At 34.6% G+C, this 23,622-nt stretch overlaps 3 protein-coding genes across 4 annotated transcripts; 1 reads left to right on the plus strand and 2 right to left on the minus strand.

Annotated features, from left to right (window-relative positions):
• Nucleotides 1–10,706, plus strand: LOC132035057 (D-2-hydroxyglutarate dehydrogenase, mitochondrial). Of its 2 annotated transcripts, none has more exons than XM_059425380.1 (16): nucleotides 1–142; nucleotides 1,372–1,715; nucleotides 1,825–1,926; nucleotides 3,910–3,957; nucleotides 4,168–4,238; nucleotides 5,007–5,125; nucleotides 5,417–5,512; nucleotides 5,596–5,705; nucleotides 5,798–5,878; nucleotides 6,210–6,310; nucleotides 7,445–7,553; nucleotides 8,568–8,673; nucleotides 9,047–9,132; nucleotides 9,210–9,335; nucleotides 10,041–10,137; nucleotides 10,243–10,706. In XM_059425380.1, exons 1-15 carry the CDS (start codon nucleotides 37–39, stop codon nucleotides 10,134–10,136), a joined length of 1,701 nt encoding a protein of 566 aa, XP_059281363.1. In that variant the 5' UTR covers nucleotides 1–36; the 3' UTR covers nucleotide 10,137; nucleotides 10,243–10,706. The 2 variants fall into 2 exon arrangements, with proteins under 2 accessions (XP_059281363.1, XP_059281360.1); XM_059425377.1 differs by having other exon boundaries at nucleotides 10,332–10,706.
• Nucleotides 10,707–11,273: 567 nt separating this feature from the next.
• On the minus strand, nucleotides 11,274–13,798 carry LOC132035066 (peroxidase 72-like). Its single transcript, XM_059425386.1, has 4 exons — nucleotides 13,475–13,798; nucleotides 12,575–12,766; nucleotides 12,327–12,492; nucleotides 11,274–11,864 (listed from the first exon to the last, which is right to left on the minus strand). Exons 1-4 carry the CDS (start codon nucleotides 13,697–13,699, stop codon nucleotides 11,452–11,454), a joined length of 996 nt encoding a protein of 331 aa, XP_059281369.1. The 5' UTR covers nucleotides 13,700–13,798; the 3' UTR covers nucleotides 11,274–11,451.
• A 5,872-nt stretch (nucleotides 13,799–19,670) lies between these two features.
• LOC132035071 (uncharacterized) lies at nucleotides 19,671–23,622 on the minus strand. The gene is made up of 2 exons (XM_059425391.1): nucleotides 23,336–23,622; nucleotides 19,671–20,346 (listed from the first exon to the last, which is right to left on the minus strand). The coding sequence occupies exons 1-2, from the start codon at nucleotides 23,501–23,503 to the stop codon at nucleotides 20,107–20,109; spliced, it is 408 nt and encodes a 135-aa protein (XP_059281374.1). The 5' UTR covers nucleotides 23,504–23,622; the 3' UTR covers nucleotides 19,671–20,106.

Genomic DNA, 23,622 nt, shown 5'->3' on the forward strand with positions numbered 1-23,622 from the left:
ATCATCAAGGATTGAAAACTAAGGGCAGTTGCAGAAATGGAGGACTGGAAAGTGACCTATCGTTTACTTACACACTGCAAACACCTCTTTAATAGCCGATCAACCCCTATTTTCCACAATTCTAAACGATTTTGCAGCTCAGGTACCGCCCTTATTTCTGCTCTTCATCATTTGAATTAAATGTATGCTTTGCTCTATACTTTTAGCAACTCTGCCTATGTGAGTTTTGGAAATTCCCATAAATGAGGAGGATAAGGTAATTTGACGATCAGGTAAAATAATCAAATTAAAAAAGAAAATCAAACTAGGATGAAACCGTGAAACTGAACTGATAAAGGGGATGCATATAGAGTGTGTTTTGTATGACATAAGTCATTGTTTCTTGAAAACTACTTTCCAATAAAAATATAATTTTCTGAAAAATCTTTTCTAGTTTTGATTGGTGAGTGGAAACTATTTGCTAGAAAAAAATATATGTTGAATATAAATAATAATATTAGCAAATCGGAGAGCATCTTGACAAAATATGTCAGTAACATGGTCAGTGGAATTCACCAACTTGTTTGGGACTGAAGCGTAGTTGGTGGTGTAATAATGTCTAAGCTTTAGTTGGAGTAAGTAAATGTAGTGAAAACTTAAAAAGAAAATTGTGAGGAAAATGACTTCCACCTATAAGCGAGGGGGAAGTCATCTTTTCCATTTTGATGGAAAATACCAGAAAATGACTTCATGCACTGAGAAAATGAGTTCCCTCATCATTGGCGAATCTAGAGCATAATGTGCCCTTTCACGGGAACCCAATAACTTTTGCACAAACCCTATATATATATATATATATATATATATATATATAAGAAATCAACTAAATATCAATAAATATTTCACTATGAATCTGGTTATCACTGTATATAACTCGAGGTCACTGTAGGAACCCCTAAACTTCAAATTCTGGATCCACCTCTGTCCCTCTCACCAAACAGCCCGATAGTTAACCTGAATTAATTTGGGACTTAATGTAGTTATTTGATGATTGCATGCTGGTTTGATCCAAAGATTGCAATCTTTTTTCGGCTATCGTTACTTTTGTTCAAGGTTGCTTAATTGAACCATTCTCATTTTGTCTTGATATTTGACAATGAAAAAATTAGTCACATGGTTTTGGTCTTTTGGGGTTACTGATTGAATTAAAAATTGTTGAGATAGGACTTTCGGTTACTACCTACCGATTTTCTTCTGATAAAATCTTAGGTTCAATGAATAAAGTGGCGTTATATTAAGGTATAGTTGAAAATGGACCCAAGCGAATTGTTACGTGTACTCTGAATATTCTTTGATGAAGCTAATAAGAACCTTCATTTTCATGGTTTGCAGGTTGTAGGTATCATTTTAACCAATCTCCTGAGTTGGAAAAACCTTATATTGGTAATTATCAACAAGAATTTCAAACATTCAAACATCCCCTAGTATCTCTGGGTATGAATCAGTGGAACATATGCAGAAGCCAGTATAGATGTTTTGCTTCTCAGGCCACCATTATTCAGAGAAGACCTGATTTTTCAACAATTAGCTCAGAAGACTTGAGCTATTTCAAGAATTTATTAGGGGAAAGAGGGGTGGTTCAGGATGCGGAGACACTGGATGCTGTGAACACGGATTGGATGAGAAAATACCAGGGCAGCAGTAAGCTTATGCTCCAACCTAGGACAGCAGAAGAGGTTGAAATCTCACTTCTCATCGCGATGCTTTAGCTCCTTATTGATAATAGATACCAATATCTACACCTTTTGGTTTCCCATTTGGGTTTCTTGGACTTGGGTTTTACAGGTATCTCAGGTTCTTAAATATTGCAATTCAAGGGGCCTGGCTGTTGTTCCTCAAGGGGGGAATACAGGTCTTGTGGGAGGAAGTGTACCTGCTTTTGATGAGGTAAGGAAATCTTGGTTTCTTATTGACCACAGATATTAAATTGTGGGTGGATGGCTAGCGGCTACAGTACCATGAATATCATCTTGCTAGCTCTTTGTCCAAGTCGAGATTGTTGGTGTGGTTTCCCATCATTCATGTTAACTATTCATTGATAGGCTGCCATCACATTGTATTATATCTTCTTCTATTTTGTTTACCACTATTGTTAAAGGCTCATCTGATACGTGCTTAAGCCGGAAATTTACCTAGTGCGCTTCGCCTTTCTTAACTGGCACTTCAGTGTCAGTATCAAGGCGTTAAGGCAACCACTTCATAACCCATGCTATCTTGAAGAGGGTGGCAGTAAAAAATAAATATAATCGGAAAAGAGATATTTTAATTGTTAAGAAAATGTTGTGAATGGATTTACTACTTATTTAGGAAAAGAAATTTTTTGTTTCAATTACTGTGATCATATAATTGTTTTTTGTGATTATAGTTATTTTTTCTAGCTTTACATATTTAATATTTATTTTTATTCTTCTTCGTTGCGCCTTTCTTTACTGAAACCCACGTTTTAATTGCGCTTTGAACTTAAAGCCCTAGACCGCTTTGAACTTAAAGCCCTAGACCTTGTCCGGTTAAAGCTTTTCACTTTTGACAACACTGTTGTTTTACCAAGTATAGATGTTGTTTTGGATCTTCATAAAGCAGATGAACCATTAATCTTCATAAAAGCGAACTTAATAAGAGAATGCTGTCTCATACATCAATCGTTTTAGTTTGTAAAATACAAAAATTAAGAGTGGGCGCAATTAGCTAAAAAACTTATAACGTAGTTTTCGGGGGTATGTTTTACCGTATCATTATAATATTCTAAGGAGCTTTAATCATAATGATATGTCACTTATTCAGAGTAGTTGACACAATAAAATACTTGTAGAAGTTTTTGGAATCAAATTTTGGATAAGTCAAGCAGAATCGCTCAAACAGATTGTCACTAAACTGTAAAAAGGAAAAGGATAATAATTGGATCACTAAATTTGACATTTCTGATACTAATGTGTCCTATTTCAGAAGGATTGAACCTTAACTTTGCTATTACATATGGGATTAAAGTTTTCTGACAACTGGCAATAATCATGTGAAATAAGGATAAATACTGCTGCATCATGTTTTCTAAACCATCTTCTGATAGAAATGGCAAGGATAGGGAGCAATTGGTTCGCATTGTACTTTAAAGCTTCACCTAGGAGGTATACTTCGTGTTTCAATGACTTTCTAATCTACGTTCTTACAACTTCACGCTGATGCTGCTTAAACCATATTTCCCTTTTTCTCTCTTTTAGAAGTGGGAAGGATCTGAAGTGGCATTGTTGCATTGTGCACTGGACTAGTTGAAATGTAAACTCTGGCAGGAAAACTGCTGATTTTTTTTTTTGCTCTCTATACAGTTGCACTGTGAGAAGAGTTTAGACTTAAAAGCTGTTGTAATGCAAGTCTTTTTGCTCAATTTAACAGGTTTGAACCAAGCCAGAACATCAGAAAAATTGAACTTCTATTTTTATAAAGCAAAACCCGCATAGAACTGTTACTGTGCATGTATAGATCAGGAATCAGTTTAGATTTCTATGTCTCACACGAGCTAATCACTGATACTTGTCAAGCTAGAATTAGTAGTAATCGACATCTATCAAACATTATCCATGTTTGCTGAACTTGAAGTCATTTTAAACATCAGTGTTACTGCTACTAGATTTGTTTTCCTTTTTCTCTTTGGATAAGTAGAGTTCGATGGATATAGATGATTCCTATAGCCGAGCCCAATTGGTTTGGGATTGAGGTAGTTGACAGACTGATTGATGTAACTAGTGTTGTTGCTGCTGGATTTGCTCTTTGCTGTGAATGTTCGAAAAGGTCTTGACCTAAATGTGTTGGCTTGTCTTATATTTCTTTTCGTAACTGATTACTGATGTATTCTTTCTTTATTTTGAAAACGTCCAGGTGATTGTCAGTATGAGTCATATGAATAAAATCATTTCTTTTGACAAGGTAAGAGTAAATTTATTTTGAAAATGTGCAGGTGATTGTAAATATTAGTTACATGAATCAAATCATTTGACAAGATAAAAGTAACTCTGCTGATCTATCTTCAATTTTTATTTCTGTCAGAGTTACATTAGATGAAGGAAAGAGTTCTTTAAGAATGCATAAAGTCTGTGCATCATAGAATAAGTTGTCCTCCTTTACATCTTTTGGCAGGTTAGCGGCATACTGGTTTGTGAGGCAGGATGCATTTTGGAAAACCTCATCGCTTTTCTGGATAACCAAGGGTGATTTTTTCTTTCTTAGACCTTTTAGGGTTACTATATGAATCATGTAAAGGATAGTTTTTACTTCTTTCTTATTTTTTGGATAATTCTTCTTGTGCAATTTTTCTACTCTAGAAGAATGCCTTTGAATACTTCATTGTCATATTACATGTGCAATTTTCTGACCAAAAGATTGTTTCTGTCTCCATTTAATTGACATATAAACTCTCTGTAGTGTTATCTATCAGATTGACTCTATTCTAAGCATTCTTACCATGTAATAACAAGGTGTTTCAGTTTAATAGTACCATCTAACAAGTTTGTTGATTGAACTTCTCCAAACTCCGTTATTATCTTGTTTAATACTCCCTCCGTCCCAATTTATGTGGCAGCGTTTGACTAGGCACAAAGTTTAAGGGAGGGAAGAAGACTTTTGGGATTTGTGGTCTAAAACAAACCTTAGACATTTGTGTGCCTATAAAGCATTTCATCAAGGGTAAAAGAAGAATTTTAAAGTTAAGTTCTTTTCTAATTATAGAAAGCTGACATTCCTTTTGGGACAGACTAAAAAGGAAAGTGTGCCACGTAAATTGGGACGAAGGGAGTATATGACACTAGAAAGAAACAGAGTTTAGAATTTTGCCCTGTTTATTACATCAATCTTCTATCTAGTTCATTTTTAATTATAAACTTATTCTGGGTATTTCTTATTGGCTCTTCTAATGCCAATGAACAAGCCCTTTATTCTGTTTCCTTGTGAGATAAAATGTCAATCACATTCTCTCTTAGGTTTGTTATGCCACTAGATTTAGGTGCTAAAGGAAGCTGCCAAATTGGTGGAAACGTCTCTACTAATGCTGGTGGCTTGCGACTTCTCCGCTATGGTTCACTGCATGGCAGTGTCCTTGGTAAGATCTGATTGTGCTATGTTATCAAATTTTGAGTCGAAGTTGTTGACCTAAATCAATCTGAGAGTGGGTTAATGAGGCTGATGAAAAATTTAGCCAATAATGAAAATTATGAGCTATCTCTTCATAGAGATCCTCTTTTCCTGTTAGATAAACTTGGGATCCATTTTGTTACATTCTTTTCAGTGCAAGGCTATGTATGAGCCTTTCAAGATCATTCCGTCCTTGAAAAACATTATAGTGAAGTCCATCCTTCTGTATTTGTTCTCAAATGTACTTTCATCTCTTCAGGTCTTGAAGTGGTTTTAGCAAATGGAACGGTGCTTGATATGCTCGGCACTTTACGAAAAGATAACACTGGATATGACTTGAAACATTTATTTATAGGTGATCAGACTATATCTGCTTATTCTGTGTCAGCTGAAGTTGGTTTACATTGTGATAAACATTTTATTTTACTACATGCACAGGGAGTGAAGGATCCTTGGGAATTGTAACAAAGGTTTCCATTCTAACTCCTCCAAAGTTGTCCTCTGTAAATGTATGCTTTCTTGCTTGTAAGGATTATGCAAGCTGCCTGGTAATAGTGGTTCTACACTCTGAAGTATGATACAGCTATGAAGTTGCTTGGAATGATAACTTTACTTAATGAATTATGCTCTTTGCCATCAGAAACTTTTGTTAGAGGCAAAGTGGAAACTTGGAGAAATTCTTTCTGCATTTGAATTCCTTGATCATGACGCAATGGATCTGGTGAGCTTTATGTTCTTTTATCCATCAAGTCTCCCCTGCCTATATCATCCAGAAACATCAAGTTCTTTTCCTATTATATTTTAGTGGTCTTATTGTGCTTATCATACTTAATGAATGCGCTGCATTTTTACTTTGTGTGTTATTAAAAATTGCATGGTAAGCTTGCAGGTGCTGCTGCAGTGCTTTTCATTCCTTACCTGTCAACTTTGTGCTTAGTCTGTTTTTTAAGTTGGAGATTGAGGTTGTCGTTTTGATGATTATTATGAAGGTTTAAGGTCACTTTCATGGCAGTAGATTAATGCAGCATCATCTATTATGTTATATGGAGCAGGTCCTGAAACATCTAGAAGGTGTCCGTAATCCATTTCCGTCGTCAATGCATAATTTTTATGTTCTGATCGAGACAACGGGCAGTAGTGAGTCTTATGATAGGTAATGTCCTTTTTGCTTAATATGCACGACTTGTTTTAGATAATTCATCAAAGTTCGGTTGCTTAGAACTGTTTTATATCTTTCATTTGCAAGAACTAAAGTTTATATTTTTTATGCACCTTTTATTCTGCAAAAATTGGAGGAACAAAAACCATTTTGTACAAAACTTAATCCTCTTAATAGTACATGTTTCTTTCTGTGCCTCTCAGAGTATAGAGGTGAAACAATGGATGTCATAGTGTGCCTTTGTTTTTTCACTTCAAATGTACTATGAAATGTCTAGATCGGAGGACTTTGGCTTAGTCTATTTTCAGACCACTAGTTGACTGAACAGAATTTTAGAATGTCTTATCATTGTTTATACCCATATGCAGATTTGTAAACCATTTGTGTCTTGCTCACCATCTGGTAAACCCACTCCTGAGTCAGTGAAAAGAACTCAGCCACATTTTATCCCTTATCTCATATTAATCAATGAAGTAAAATTACTTTGACCCTTTCCAATTTTCACTTGTGAATGTGCTTACTATCTCTGGTTTTTTCTTGTTGTACCTTTTCACCTGACTAATCTATGCACTGGTTGTGCGATGGTAGTAGGTCGCGCTTCACTAGCTAACCTAAACTATAAGCAACTGGGATAGACTTCTTATGATCGGAACCAATATATTTCAAGAATCCTTGATAAAAAGATTGCTACTTTTGTATGTTATAGAATTTGAAATGCTTAAAATGGTAAAATTCCCAAGAAACATTATCTGATACTTGAGTTGAAGTAAGAAAGAAAAGTTATTAATTTTTTACTATGAAAATTTTTACTTCTAAATTTAGAATTTTGCTATTCGTTAGGAGATTAGTCAAGTTTTAACTATGGGTTTGCTCGTTACTTTATTACGTCTCGACTATCACATAAAAAGGCTACCAAGTAAAGTCATGCTTGAGTGACCCATTTTAAAGAATCTATAATATTTGAGAGTTGATTTCCTTCAAGTTTAGCTGCTTTATGAAGCTGATTGGATGTCTGTAGCACTCTCAGTTTCCTCTGAACTTTGCTGATTTCCTGCTTATTCAGTATGCAATTTGATGAGTTGAATTTGTTCTTTCTTGGATTCTGCTACTTCGTATTGGCATATGCAGAGAGAAACTAGATGCCTTCTTGCTTCACTCAATGGAAAATGACTTGATAAGTGATGGAGTTGTTGCACAAGATATAACTCAGGCATCTTCTTGCTGGCATATTCGTGAGGTTATCACTCTATACTTGACAATTGATCTGTATTCATAAGCTTGCATCCGTAAGCTAAAAAGGGAAGCCTGGTGCATCTGAAACCTTTCTCAAAACAAAAAAGCTTGCATATGTACCTGTGATAATCTACCTATTCAGAGCTTTGATAGGTAGCTATTTCATACAAGATCCCTATACTGAATTATAGGCTTCCCAATACTTTCATCCAATCATCTATGCAAGTGAGAATATTTTGTGATCTCCAAAATAAATGAAAATAATTCCATCTTTAATTCGGGTAAAGGAGTTTTGTGTCCCTTTCAAAGCTCTTTTATTAGAAACTCTGTTACTGTTATTAACTTTCGTCTGGATCACATTTTTCCAACTCTACCATATGCTAGATTTTATAGTAGCTACCTGCTTTGTGTGAAATTGTCACAACTTATACGTCATCTTGATTTAAGGTTTTACTTTTATAAGAACCAAGATATCTACAACTCCTCTAGTAATGAATAACTGATTTACCCTATTAATTACTAGTATTATGTATTAGAACCATGGATTTGAAGCATTTCTTCATGCTCAAAAAGGCCACCCACCATTCAAACATCCAGCTGCTAGATAGCAATGTGGATTTTCATCTCGGGAAGATAGGGAGGGGGAGTCAGCTAACGACAGTGATTGGTACAGCCTCTGTAATTTTTTCTGGGGAAGATGGGGAGAGTTTCTGAAAGGGGAGACTGGTGAATAAGGTGATTAAAATATAATGCTGTCAGATGAAACCTTGGGTATATTCTTTTATATCCATGCTAAAATCAAACTAACAGCTAACTGCAATGAACAATGTCTATGTGTATATCCCAGAATTGCAATTAGCAGTGCAGAAAGATAAAAGACTGCAATGAAAGTCACACTGATGACACATAACCAAGAACATTATTGATAGCAGATTGATGTTGAAAAAGTGCACACTCTCAGGTGGTAAGAATCTGTTCATGTCTTGATAAATAAAAGGTGAAAATCTTTATATTGTAGGGTATTCCAGAAGCTTTGATGAAGGCAGGAGGTGTATATAAATATGATTTGTCAATACCGGTTGAAAAGATGTATGATCTTGTTGAGGAAATGAGAGTCCGACTTGGTAAGAATGTCAAAGTTCTTGCTTCGCTGAAAGCATGTCCAATTTCATTCTTATTAGTGTGTCTGAATTATTTATGGGATCTATTTTCTTACTATTTTAGGACTCAGTTTTTTTTTTTTTGCTTGACACAGACTCAATTTTCCTTTTATAAAAAAATCCTTTCAAAAAATTATGACTCAGTTTTCCTGCAGAAAAGTAAATGCACATAGTTTATTTTGAGTGTCTCGTTCAGAGATGCCATATCATATTAGATGCTTTCATTTTTTTCCATCTCTCCTTTTTCTGTTGAATCGACAATGTTAGGGTCATGCCATCTGTTAACAGTAACTAACAAACTCGAGAATTTGTTGCTGTCTTAATTGAAAATTTACAGATGCTTCAGCAAAAGTAGTTGCTTATGGTCACCTTGGGGATGGAAACTTACATCTAAATATCTCAACTCCTCAGTATGATGATAACGTACTATCTTTGACCTTATTGCTTCTCACTAAATTTTATTAGTTGATTATCACATTAATTGGATATGTTGGCTCCAGATATTATCAGAGATCGAGCCTTTCGTTTATGAATGGACTTCTAAGCACAAAGGGAGTATTAGTGCCGAACATGGCCTTGGACTGATGAAAGCCAATAAGATCCATTACACCAAGTCAACTGAAACTGTAAGACCAGTACTTTTAATTATCATTTAATTACAAGTGACATCGGTAATACTGAGTTCTCTTCCAGGATAGTGTTTGGAAACACCAATTGTCAGACTAGTCTCAATATATAAAGTTCTCTTTTCTTTCGAAGGACAAAAGAAGTATCAAATGAACTAGTTAGGGAATACTGAAACTTCATGTAGATATATATTCCCTTTGCATGACGCCGAGAGAATTTACCCCGAAATGCAGTAAAATTCTCGGTATTTTCCTTCTAGACATTCTGGAATAATGTGATCAAGTTCAAGAGACATGAAGAATAGCAGTTCTTTTCATAGGTTAAGACTGAATGAGGATAAACGATCATCTATGATGGTGTACTGTTATTTGTACCAACATCGAGCCCTCGTCTTCCTTAAAGGCATCATGTATAGTGAAGATAACATCAGCTTGCTAAAGCATCTGCACAACTACACATCTCTAGACCTGTTCCTAGGCCATGTTTGACTGTTTCTGGACAAAATAATATAATTAAAAAATTATGGAGCGTGAATGTTTATAGAGGGTGTCAATTGTCTAATTTAGTCCACATAGCTATCTTAAAATTGAGCTAAAAAGTGAAAATGCTACATCTGCTGTTTGCTTTATTCTGTTATTCGCCCTCCCCTCAACGAATGGGTACATACTCCATAAATTACTGAAACGATGCATTTCTTTTCCCAGGTGCAATTAATGGCTACCATTAAGAAGCTACTGGACCCTAATGGAATTCTGAACCCATATAAAGTTCTACCGCCTTCCCTTTTCACAAAAAGCTGAGGTAACTAGCTGAGATTTCCATATTGATTTTAGTAGTCATACTTGTATCAGTGCTTAGTACAGTAAGTTGTACCCAAAAATGACTTGATATCTAATACTGTTACAGATTTATCACTAACTTCACCTCAGCTTTTCTATTGTGTGGAAGTTAGTCTGGTTGTTTCTCAATGCAAGTGTTACCATTTCTGGCTGCAGGTGAGTTGAAGGGAGAGTAGAGCAGCTAAAGTTTGTACAGGAAGTACATTAATCTGGGTCAATTGTATAGCTTGTATAGCGGTAATAAGATATAGCTTCTGTGATAAAAGCATGATGTCCAGACTGATGATGTAATCTTGACGTATAATTTTATGGAATTGGGCCATAAACTTGGCAAGTAGTTTGAGAATTTCCATTGAAGGTGAAGCAAGCATATGCAATCATGGGACTGATATTGTTGTCGAACTTGTTTGCTCTTTGATGTCAATATAAGAAATGCCTTCTCTGGATGAACTGCAGTATTTGGCTACGCGGAAACATTGAAGCATATACTCTTTTATCATATCATATCAATGTCAAAACTGCTTTGAAATACTAGCAGTATCATGTCCATGTGTACCAAAAAAAAGTATCATGTCCTCGTCACATTGTCTCTACTGGTTACAATCAATAAATAACATTATCAACCTTAATCTAGCTATCAGGGAGCCTGAGGAACCATGATTAGGTCATCTTAGTTCAAAGGGCTAGTAGTAATGAATTCTGACGGGGTACTTACACCATAATTTAACTTTAGTATTTAAAAATTAAAGTAAGAGTATATATCACTTAACCAAGTAAGAGTATATATCACTTAACCATGATTAGGTAATAAACGTGTAAGAAAGACAACTTCTATATACTTGGACATCCGAAGGTGGTAAAATGGAATCCGATGAGAAACTGAGAAAGGAGGGGATTAGAAGTGCTCTAACTTCTGCATACTTGAACATTAGTTTCCTTATAAGATGATATTTTAAGATAATTTGGCTTTGAGTGATATACTTATGGGACTAATTATGTCAATTCTCCATGAATGTCTTATGGGACTAATTATGTCAATTCTCCATGAATGTCTTTGAACCCCATCATTTTGTAAGAGCCACATTCTTACGAGGACAATTAAACCAAAATACTCTTCATATCATAAAGTATAAGATGATCTGCGAAGAGGACTACAAGCTATTACATCCTCGAGTACAGATGCGAAAGTAAAACTCAAGAATTTTGAAAGAAACTAGAATACCACAAAACATTAAATTAGAGCCACAATTATTAATTTTTCTTGCTGCTGTGCCCTTTAGGAGTTAACCTTCCTGCAATTCTTCCTGATTTCTCCCCTGGAACCCGTCAAAGGTGAAATATTTCCCATCCTAACCATAGATTTCGTGAAATGCTCGAAGAAAAGCTCACTGTTCTCTGCATACTGTTTCACCAGTGCTAGTGATTCTTGATTCTTAGTCACAAGGACTTGGTCTGAGTTCAACAGTCCCTTTGATGCCAACAAGTTCTTGAAGTAGCTGTTATCAAATTTTATTGGGGAGACAAAGTCCATGACAAATAAAGTTTGGTCACCACCAGATCTTGGGCACCTAGTGCGCAATTGGGCAGCATATGACTGTTCCAGTGTAGAGTCTGGTAAACTGTTTCCCGACTGGTTGTAGAGTCTCTGCCTGAAGCTGGTGCATCTTGCATTACCAATGGTGTGGCTTCCTGTACAACAAAGTTTTGGTATTAATTAACTGATAACTTGTTTAGCTAAGAGTTTAACTTCTATGAACTTCAGTGTTAAAGAATTTTTACACTATCACATTCAAGACACCGCAACTAGAATTAGTGCTCTAACAAAAAAGAGACAGATTACCTGTTATAGTAAGTTATGAAAGTGTAAGATCTCGTTACAACGTTTTAAAAATCGTTTCACGTGTAATAAGTAGTTCAGCTAAGAATTTAACTTATATACAGTGTCTATTACTATACCATGTACTTTAACATGTTATACCAGGTTGACTGCCTTATTTTTCAAGTTACTAATTTGTTTTTTATGAGTAGTTTACATGTGATTGTCTATTAGTAGGTAATTGTGTAAAATATTCATTATTACACTGTATATAGAAGTTAAACTCCTTAAAGTTAAAGTCTATGTCCTGTAGCAAAGAGAGAGAGAAACTTTACCAGATAAAGCTACAAGGTCAACAATATCAAGCCCTTTTAATTTGAATTTAGTGAGAATGGTTTGAAATGTGTTGTTTGGAGCAGGTATGTTATAGTTGGAGCCACTTATACTGGCATCTCTGGAGTCTCTTCTTCCTAATGGTACGTCCCAATTTGGTCCACCAGCCTGCAAATACAAAATTATTGAAATGTCAGTTTTGTTAATTATCAACTTTCATTCCTATATGCAGGATGGCTATTCAACTTACTAAAACAGTTGAATCCCTTGCAGCTAGTGCCAAGATGTCTGCACAAGAGACAGTTTGCGGGCACTCCTTCTCCAATGCCTTCTTAATTTCATCAATCACTTCAAATCCACGAGCTGAATTCCTGTTGGGATTTGATCTCTTCTCACTAATTATGCTTCCACTGCTGTCAAGAAGTAGAGATGCATCACACCCCTACATGACACAATAAAAATGAAATTAATATTTAGTCATCACTCAGTACAGTAGTACATCTCTACTTTAAGGGGCCAAGCTACATGGTCCGAAGGGGTTCAACTGAATTCTCTTTGTCGGGAAATTATGCAGTGTAATAGCATTAAAATAAACTTTTTTGTAAATCACTATATATATATATATATATATATATATATATATATATATATATATAGGGAGATAGACAGAAAATTAGAAATATAACTACATGATAAGAGGAAACATATATATATATATAAGGTTGAATACCGTTGACTTGAGGGACTTTTCTAGTGTAGTGATAAAGGTGGATAAGAATTGGTTTAGGTCAGAGGCATGAATCATATGTGTGGTATATTGTGATATTCTTCAAATCGCCTGCTTAGAATTTCTCTAACCGAATATAAATAGTATTTACATAAAATAAATAGGGTGTGGCCTGCATATATACTCTGTATGTAATAACTTTAGAGAGAGCTAGCAGGGGCGGTGCTAAAATATCAGGCACGGGTTTGGACGAACACAAACGCTTTTGCTTAGACCATATATTTGTATTAGAAAATCATTAAATATGTATAAATATTTAATTGCTAACCCATTAACTAAAATGAGCTATGAATTTGATAGTAAATTCAAAACCGGTAAACTTTAAATCTTGACTACGCATTTGAATTTAGAGCTTTGATTTACCTTGACAAAGCAATCGTGGAAATGCAGCCTCAACAATGAAGCAGCCATTCGAGCCTCTTTAGCTACGGCCTTGGCAACAATAGACATGACAATTTCTTTTGCTTGGGGACATGATCGGTCATAAAATTGTGGGAATAAGTAACCACCATAAGTCTTAGTAGAGAGACAAATTGGTGCAACAGCAAGGAGAACAACGACCATGAAGAAGTTCATAAATTGAGCCATAATGAAAAGTATTAATTAAGCTCTAACTAAGAACTTAGTATAGTAGAGATTAATTTGAGAATGTGAGTAGGCTATGGCTTAATTTGATGAAATTGAAGGGGAGTAACGAGTACTATATATAGTGTTCAATAATTGGAGTGTTGTTACAAATTAAGGGGAGACATATAGATGGAGTTGGTAGCTTATTAGTTAGATTTTTCATGATTTCACCTAGTGAAGTAGACACATTCTTACAAGTACGATGATGGGGTGTACATGGACCGGGTTGGTTCGGATTTTATAAATATCAAACCAATTGTGTCAGGTTTCTAAATTTATAAACCAAACAAAACCAACAAAAGTCGGGTTTTTCAACCTCGGGTTGTTCGGTTTTCTCGGATTTTTTCCGGTAAAGTCTTCATACAAAACATATAAAGTGTCCTTCGAATATTTCTTTAGTCTTAGAAAGATACAACTATCTAATTAAGGTGTTTCTTAAGAAAATAACACAAATTATGAGATGAGTGATGTCATTGTACAAAAATATTCAATCAAAAAGATAATGAAATCGCTAAGCCAAAACGAAAATGATCATAATCCAAAAGTACTAAGTCATGCTAAAATAAATACGGCTAATAAGTATTAGTACATTACATGACTAAATATAAAAAGTTATGTATTTTCATTATCTAAATCAATGCAAAACTAAAAATAGATATCCAATATAGTATTGTTATTCCTAGTGTTAGAATTGAATTTCTTTTATCAACATTAGTATTAATTTGGGCTTTATTTGGGTTGCTAACATCCATGAGTTATAAAACTTATTGGACCATTCAAAATTCTAAATTCAAACTTGAAATAATATGTTAAAAGATAAAAACTATTGAAAAATTTAAGAATATTTATAAATTTTAGTATAAAAAATGTTTTTATGTATAAAATATTTCAAAAATTGTATAAATGTACTGTCGGGTTGGTTAGGTTCGGTTCGGTTTGACTTTTTTTAGTTAAAATCAAACCAAACCAATTATGATCAGTTTTTTTTTTAATACTAAACCAAGTCAAACCAAACCACTAGTCGCATTTTTATCTCGATTTGACTCAAATTATCGGTTTGACGCATTTTGTCGGTTTTCCTTTTCCTTGTACACCCCTAACAATGATGATTGATTTGGTCCGTGATTCAGCTACGGAAATTTTTTCAAAGTTTCAACTATTCTTAATGGAGTACAAATAGTTTGACTACAACTTCAGACCTTACTACTTCCTCCCGATTTATGTGGCACAATTCAGATTTCAAAAGTCAATTTTTTTAATTTTAACCGTGAATTCGGACATGAATTCTTTAAGCTATTTGAAATAAAAGCTACACATTTGAAAACTATGTAAAAGTACTATAAATTACAATAATTCAAAATTCAAAATATTTAAAAAGCATATGAAAAAATCCCAATCAAGGAAAAACTCGTTTCGCTCTCGAAATTCGAACGGTGCCACATAAAATGAGACTAGGGAGTAATGGTTTAATTTATTAGTTTTTAACCTTTGTATAGTTGATCAAGGATAGTAGGATACCAGATCCTCTTCATAAACAAAATAAACAAAACGAAAATAAAATAGGAGTAGAGAGAATGTGGACTTGGTATGAAAATTATTCGTGAGTGATAAAAAAGACAGTTTTATAATTAAAGTAACAATAATGCGCAAGAATAGGCATAGTCGTCTCTTAACCAAAATCCAAATATATTGTAGCTATCAAGGGAAAGCTTTAATCAAAAGCTATATATAACTTATGAAAGAATGACATACTTTGGTCAACCACAAATCCATTGCTTTGGGGTGAAGGGATGTGGATATGACAATTGATATCCATGCATGATTCATGAAATATAAAATTCTCAAAATTTAAGAATTGAGCAAAGTTGGAGCAGAAGCACCTGCTCTGTTGACAAAAGAGAACCTCAAGATTACTTTAATTTGACCAACATAACGTTAATTTCCATCTACTATAAAAAGCCTTCCCTGTATTATTTTTATAGTATATATCTTAACGACTTAATTTCATAGCATATGAGACGTTGAAAATAAATTGCTTGTTAACTCGGTAAAAAGTATGCTGATTAAATTCATTGTAATGGCCAGTGCTCATTCATTCAACATACCATAAGCTTGTAGAGACAACAAATATTAGTTCATCTGTTCATGTAAGTAGTTGAAATTGCCTTTGAATTAGCAACAGTGATAGGCGTATTCAACTATGCAGCTCAACTTAAACTTTGTAAAAGAAATCCAAAATAAGATGGCTGGTCAAACAAGAGCTGGGTGAGTCTTAAGTTCTATGCACCGATTGCGTAAAGATAGTTTACATAAACAAGTCATGTATGAGGAAATTATAGATAAATTTCTATAACAAGCTGTTGGAAATATATTGATATTAAATGTAATTTTGCGCCAGAGACATATATAATTATATTGTACGTAGAGAAGTGAACATGGAGTATATCTCTACGCATCACCTAGTAGTAGCTATTAGCAAAACCCATCGCATTTGTTGCTTATGAAAGATATGATACCGTTGAGTTTGCATAGTGCTGATGTATAATACTTTCTGCTCACTTTCAAGTAAAAATGCATTTTGAAATAAATGTTAGTTACTGCCTAAATTATTCATTTTAGTTATTTCATATACATAAGATGTTTATGTTTACAACATAAATTTCAAGTTCAAGCGTGTCAAACAGATAAAAAGATTGTCCTATTCACACATGCAATCGTCTTTATTGTCTGGGTGACTAATAATAGAGATGAGGCAATCATAAACTTATTATTGTCAGAAGTGATAATAACAGGGAGCTCAAAGTTTATAATAAGAATGTCGTTTATTTTACGGTTAGTCACATTTGATTAAATGTGATTGCGTATCTTAATGCCAGAAGTGAGTTCTGATGAATAAATATATGAGTAGATATGTGAACTCAAAGTTAGACCTAAGTTGTTTGAACTATCATCTGCATAGTATTTTATTTGCAAAAGACGCTCGCTCCATGAAAATGAGCTAATACTGCAATCATGATTCATACCACATATGCATAAGATGACCTATAAGGGCGATAAAAGTTTAATCTCTACTTATTACCGTGTGAAGCCCTGAAAATTATGAGACTCATGACTTTGACTAGTTTCTTGAGATTCAATTTGGTGTTTGCTATTTTAGGGTGTTTCCAAGAGATCATGAATGATTCGGTCTGGCGGAACATTTTTAGAAAATCATATCATATTGAGATTGAGAAATTCCTGAGATGAGGAAGATTATTGAGTATTATCACATTAATTGTGTTCATTGGTCGACCCTTTATGTTTGTCTTCGAGACAAGAACATAATGATGAACTCAAGTTACGAAAAAATGTTGAGATGTGAATGTGATAAATGATCTAGGGTACTGCATACTGCAATCTACTTCAAGCTCCATTAATTGAGATACTATATAGTCCTGTATAGCAACCGAGCTCTCGAAGTATGCACTGGTCACACAGTCTAGTCATTGTGTATGAAAGTTACATAATGAAATGAGAGTTGGCACACCGTGTGTGTAAGTGAGAGATGTTGCAAAATTTGGATTTTGGCCACCCATGTGGGTCAACCCAGATCCCAACCCATATATATATATATATATATATATATATATAAGAAGGCAAAATAAGGGAAAAACATACCGGTTGGGAAAAGTTCCTAAAACTTGTATCCCCTTCAGCAAAATAAGAAGGCTTCTACAGAAGAAACCAACGTGATTTTGTCCTCTGCTTCCTTCTCCCAACAAATAGTAAACTCTCTTCTTTTTTTGTGTGAAGAACTTCTGTGGAGGATTCCGTGGAGACGGAAGAGGTCTTCTACAATATTTATTAGAGCAATATTTGTAATTAAGGTACGACTTACACTATAACTTTATACGGTATAGTCGTCTTTGCACATGATTACGCGGTCGACTAGTGAAACAAATTAGATGGATCTTGAGAGAATTATGTGTTCTTAAACTGTTGTATTTTCCTTCACAAGCATTAACTGATAATTGAGTAAAAATAGTAGGTAACCTGCTAACAAAGACATGAATTCAATGATATAGTAAAACATATTTACACTGTCAAGGTATATAACTTAAATTATTTTTTAATTATTGATACAATGTAAATAATTAATACTAGCACATTATTAAGATATTAGTCCTCGATCTCCTTTAATTCCGTCTGTGTTTGCTCTAATGCGTTACAGAAGCAAAAAGATGTTGTGACCTACAGATTGATAAGATCAGAGAATATTAGGTGAATCTGATTGGTCCAAAGTCCAATGAATGATAAAACATAGTAGTATGTATATAAGAGAGAGAGAGAGAGAGAGAGAGGAAGAAAAAAAAAAAAAAAGAGATTAGGAGAAATGCTCCTCTTATTTGTCAAACATGAACATATTCATCTTTATGCCCAATTTACTCCGATACTATTCTTTACTAGAACAAGGCCAATGTGGTTGAAGATAATTGTTTCTCCATTTTTTCATTATTAACGAACTATCCTTTTGTCATTTTGCAACATAACTGCGGTAAAGCTGGCAATGGAAGAAGTTGTTCAAACAGCTCAAGCAATTTATGAATTTTAATCTCTGGAATGGGATAACATGCAATTTGGAAACCAAGAAATTGCTTTTCAAATTGGCTTTACATGGACAAGAATGTATGTGATATACATTAATCGTCTGTTCGATATCCTTGTACGAATTTACAATGACTTAAAAAGTTTCTTATTTTAAACTACTGATCGATCCTTCAGAATTTGCATTCGTAAGTTGATGTAATCCTATGTTAACACTTTGATCCGCCCTTACTCCTGTTGGAAATCTTACGGAAAATACTTGATCACAAACACTTTATGAAATTCTCTAAACTTGATCACGAACCTTTTTAAAATACTTGGTCACGAACCTTGCAGGAAATTCTTGAAAGCTTGAGGCATGTCAATTAAGACACTATCCTTAAGGATATTTCACCCGGTGTGGGTGTATCCCCCGGATTCAACAAGCTCTTCTAGTACAAACTAGGAGCCAGAATCTAACAAAAATTTATTTTAATATAAAACCCAGCACAAACAAATATGGGAGGAAGAACTAATTTTTCTCATACACTGCCAAAAGAAAAGGAGGAGATCTATATAGTAAGAAAATCTTCAGCTCATGCTCTCAATTGCCAAGAACCTCTCTTTAATGATAGTAATAAGTCTCAAGACAATTATACTTTATTGTGTTAAATGGGTGGAATGTTAACGTTATTGGGTTAACGGATAATAAAAGTATTGGTTACAAAATTGAATTAGTAATAATGACTAATCAATGGCAATTCAAGTGTTGGATATTTAATTCCTTACAACCACCTAGTAACTATACAAAGTATTTGTTGCTAATGTATAAAATAGACGTTAGAAATTTTCTTTTATTTTTGAGATATTAAATAAAAAATATTATTTTTCTAACAAGTCCTACATACACTGAATAAACATTTCATGTACCAATGGCAGCTATCAAGTGTGCCACATTAGTGGAGAAAATGGGTTATTATCTGCCTATATGGTTTTTGGCAAAAGAGCACTGAAGACAATTAAGACTCTCCAGCCATAAGCACAATAAAACCAAGCTTCAGCCTGACAAGCAAAAAAATTAAGAGACTGCAGATCGTAAAATGAACCATGAATCTCTCTTTGCTGAGAGCTATCGAACAAAGGCAGACCGCAGATGGTAAAGCATAAAACATAAGACGGGGCCAGAAGATATCAATTGACAGCACAGTTGGCAGTTTTACAAATCATCACACAACTGATTCTCTTAAAACCTGGGCAAACTAGAGTTTAAGCATATAACTTTTGTTTTCCTTCATATCTGAACTGATAGTTAATAAAACACAATTATGTTTTCAACTTGCAGCAAGAAATTAAAAAAAGAAGCAACAAATTACCAAATGCCTCAAAGGTGTCAATTGCCTCTGAGTTTTGAAAGCTTAATTCAATATCAATGTTGCTTTATTTGAGCTCTCCTCGAAACATCATTTGTTTGGAGATTGTAGACTATTACTGATACTGCCATTAATCACGTAACACAATACATACATTAAAAAGAAGAAAGAAAAGTCTCCACATAAAAGCTAAGGCCTTGATATGCACAGAATTTAAAAGCTGTGAAAGCCATCGTATTTGCCCATTAAGCTTCACCAAATGGTGAATGGAATACTATGCTCTCTCTCTCTCTCTCTCTCTGAGGTGAATGGAAAGCCATCGTATTTTCCCATACAAGTCTCTCTCTCTCTCTCTCTCTCTCTCTTCTCTCATTACTCAATGATAGAAAGCTCCATTAGATCTTTGGTTCATTATCAGACACCACGTTATAGGGTTTATGATGACTTTGGCCGGGAAATATCACTTCTTGGCATTATCTGCTTTGTATTTGGCCAAGAAGTATCAGTTCCTGGCTTCATATGCATTGTATTTAGTTTTGTGAACCAGGTCGTATACAGAAATTGCTTCTGGGGCCCTACATGATTGCATATAAGCTTAAGCTTTTGTCTTTCCCTCATCCATCTTAAAACTATCTTCATGTGCCTTTTGCTTGTCAAGCCTCTCAAGCCAACATCCTGAAATTTTGGAACGAAAAACAATTAGCAAAGAGCTGCCCTAGAGTTCTCAAAGTTAAGAACCATAGGTTCATGAGAAATAGAAAAAATGGTAAAGAGTTTCAAATAATTTTATACTGTGCTTGGAAGAAGTAAAGTGGCAGAAAAAGAAAGAACTAAAGCCATCAATTTTCCACCACAACTAGAAATGCAATAGAATAACTGTTAAAGTTATATAGCACCAAATTGTTCTCGAGTATGGTAAATTAGATGCTAGGAATATTCCGTGAACTTAGCGGTCAACTTGCTCTTTGCATGCAGCATATATTTCCAACACCTAGAAGAGTTTGCAACTTCCCGCAATTTGTCAAGCTCCTTTCACAAAGGATGGCAAATATAAGACTAAGAGCCTGTTTGGATGGGCTTATTTTAAGCAGCTTATAAGCTGCTTTAGATAAGCTAAGTCAAACGGGCCCAATTAATTTTTTGAGCTTATTTTAAGCACAAAATGACTTTAAGCTGGCCAGCCAAACACTCAAAAAAGCTGAAAACAACTTATAAGCAACTTATAAGCCAATCCAAACGGGCTCTAAGATGCTTAGAGAAAGAACAGATCTTAAAGAAAACAAGGCTGACATATGACAAGATATAAAAATGGTTATGAGCTGCTGAGGCACCCTAGAAGACTTGTGAAGCTCTTAAAATCTGGTGTTGCTTAAGAGATCAAGAGAATGAAAGTTAGTAGATTCAATGCCTATTAGTTACAAAGCCACCGCTCAAACCAACTATCAAAGATACGAGAGTAGTGTCGAACTAAAGTCAAGCATCATTGGTGCATAGGAGTACTATGGAAGATAACTTTATTTGACGAAAAGCTGAAAAAATTGTCCCTTATCTTTGGGCCTAGAGTTAGGACGGTCCTTATTCTTTGATATGGAGCCCATCAGTCCTTATTGTTTGCCAAATTAGTGCACTTTTAGTTACTCCTCAAACAACAGTTATCTTTTTAATGGAGATAGCAGCTCTTGTGTTGCTTATGTGAGATCTTTTCTTTTTCTCTGAAAAACTTAGGCATCTCTGCATGGATTCTTCTCTTCCAATTTAAACAATCAAAATGTAGGGATCTTTGGTCAGCAAAATACAGATGAGATGAAAGCAATTAGTTAGCTTTGTCTTTTAAACATGAAGAGGAGTAAGGCACCAATGGCTTGCTATCCAGGGTAGGTTCTTTAGATGGACAATCGTGGGATAAGAATCTTATTTGATGACATGTCAACAGTCTTTTTTTAATGCTTACGTGATGGTAAATTCTGCTAGATCCTACCTTGGAAATTTCTCTTATCCTGGGTCTCTCACAAAGGAAGAAAAGGAGTGACGAGTGAGGTCTGGGTTTTGGGAGAAAAATATCTCACGTGAGCAGTTGAGTTGCTCTCTCTGTTAAATAATAACAGTTGTTTGAAGAGGGAATAAAAGTGCACCAATTTGGCATACAGTAAGGACCATTAGTGCCCTATATCAAAGGAATAGGGATGATTTTAATCTTAGTCCAAAGATAAGGGACGATTTTGGACCTTTTCTCACTTTATTTCTATGCATTTCTGGCTTTATAAACTAGAACAGAAAAGGATAACGCTGAAGCATCTTTCAAGCATACCCTTTTTTGTGTGAATTTCAAATGAAAATGTTCAAGGTGGTAAATGAACCTGTTTGGTCTCCTTAAGCAAAATGCAAAAGTTACAGACTAAGAACTGGATCTTAAAAATCCACTTATTGATTTCAGCTGTTCAAGATTGCAATATCACTACAATTTTCAAAACAATCATCTACACAAAGCCTAGTCTCAACTCTTTTGAAATATGGCATTGACAGGATACTAATTGAACTATTATGCAGATCGACAATTGCCTAACCAGAGGCGTTCTAGATAAACACAGTTGATGCAAGTGTACATGCACCCACTATATAGAGAAAGTACAAGAACTTAAAGAATTATATAAAACCATAAAGTGGAGCAGCCATTGCTTTCCTCTGTGATTCTGATAATTGAAGGAGAGACACAACATACTTGTGTTCTCTTTTACGTTAACCAGTTAGGGGTAGTTTGGTTCGAAGACAAGTTATATTGGGATTAGTAATGCCGGGATTAGTTGCACTAAACTTAAATTTGCAACAAAAATTTGTACTAAATTTAATACCCACATTATTCCACCTAACACAACCTACCAAACAACCCCTTAATCTGGCGTTTGGGCGAGTTCCTGGAGTTCTCACAAAAATAAATTGCAAGAACTGTAGTTCAGTTAATATCCACAAAAGTTGCTCAAGTGCCACCTTAGATGTCCAGACAGATCATAACAATTAAAAAAAAAAAAAAAAACGCAATCTGGATAAATTTTTTTCCCTGCAATTTGTATAAGAAGGCCTATTGTACCCCATGGAAAATGAAAAGATAAGAGAAATGGGGTAAAAAGGACAACTTTTCATTTTAGTTGATTCCACTATGTACCAAAGTTACATTTCTTTTTCACCACCAGTTCCAGAATCTATTCGTTAATACAGTACAGTACAATACAATACCATACTACATTATGGAACCATCTAAACAGAGGCTAACATTATCTAACTGGCACTAAGAGGTTGTTTGGATTGACTTATTTTAAGTGCTTTTTGGCTTTTCAGTTTTTTTTTTGGGAAAAGATAAAAGGTGCTTTTAAGTACTTATTTTTAGGCCAAAAAAGTACATAAATAAGCTAAAACCCTCTAAATCAATAAATTAATTAATCAACTAAATCTCAATCAAACGCTAAGTGGGGTCAGCTATATGATTCAAATGTATTCAAGCTTCTCTATTCGTCTCATTTCATTCAAAGATTCAAAGCTCAGTGACACTTCAAAAGAACTCATGAAAAACTTCCTAAATGATTTTATTTTTTAAAGAAAATACATCAATTTTTATACAATGGAGAATTCAAATTAGAGAATGTGAAGAAGGGTATTTATGAGTGATTACCTTGACACGTTCCCAGGTATCAGCAATGGTGAGAGGGCCATGTTCCTTCAAAATGTCGAAGATAACCCTTGTAATAGTTTGAGTCTGCTCAGGTGGGGTTTTAAGCTCAATGGGTTTCATTTTTGGCTTTGGTTTCCTCCCTATCAACCTTATCGCTGTCGCAAACATGTTTCCTTTCAATCTCACTCGCTGTGGCGTAAATCCCTTCACAACGGAATTTTGTTTTTGACAGTTTATAAGCCCTGAAATCAAAGTTTTGCTGGCACTATGCGAGAGAAAACGACATA

This window comes from Lycium ferocissimum, chromosome 2 (assembly GCF_029784015.1).
Source record: "Lycium ferocissimum isolate CSIRO_LF1 chromosome 2, AGI_CSIRO_Lferr_CH_V1, whole genome shotgun sequence".
Lineage (NCBI taxonomy): Eukaryota > Viridiplantae > Streptophyta > Magnoliopsida > Solanales > Solanaceae > Lycium > Lycium ferocissimum.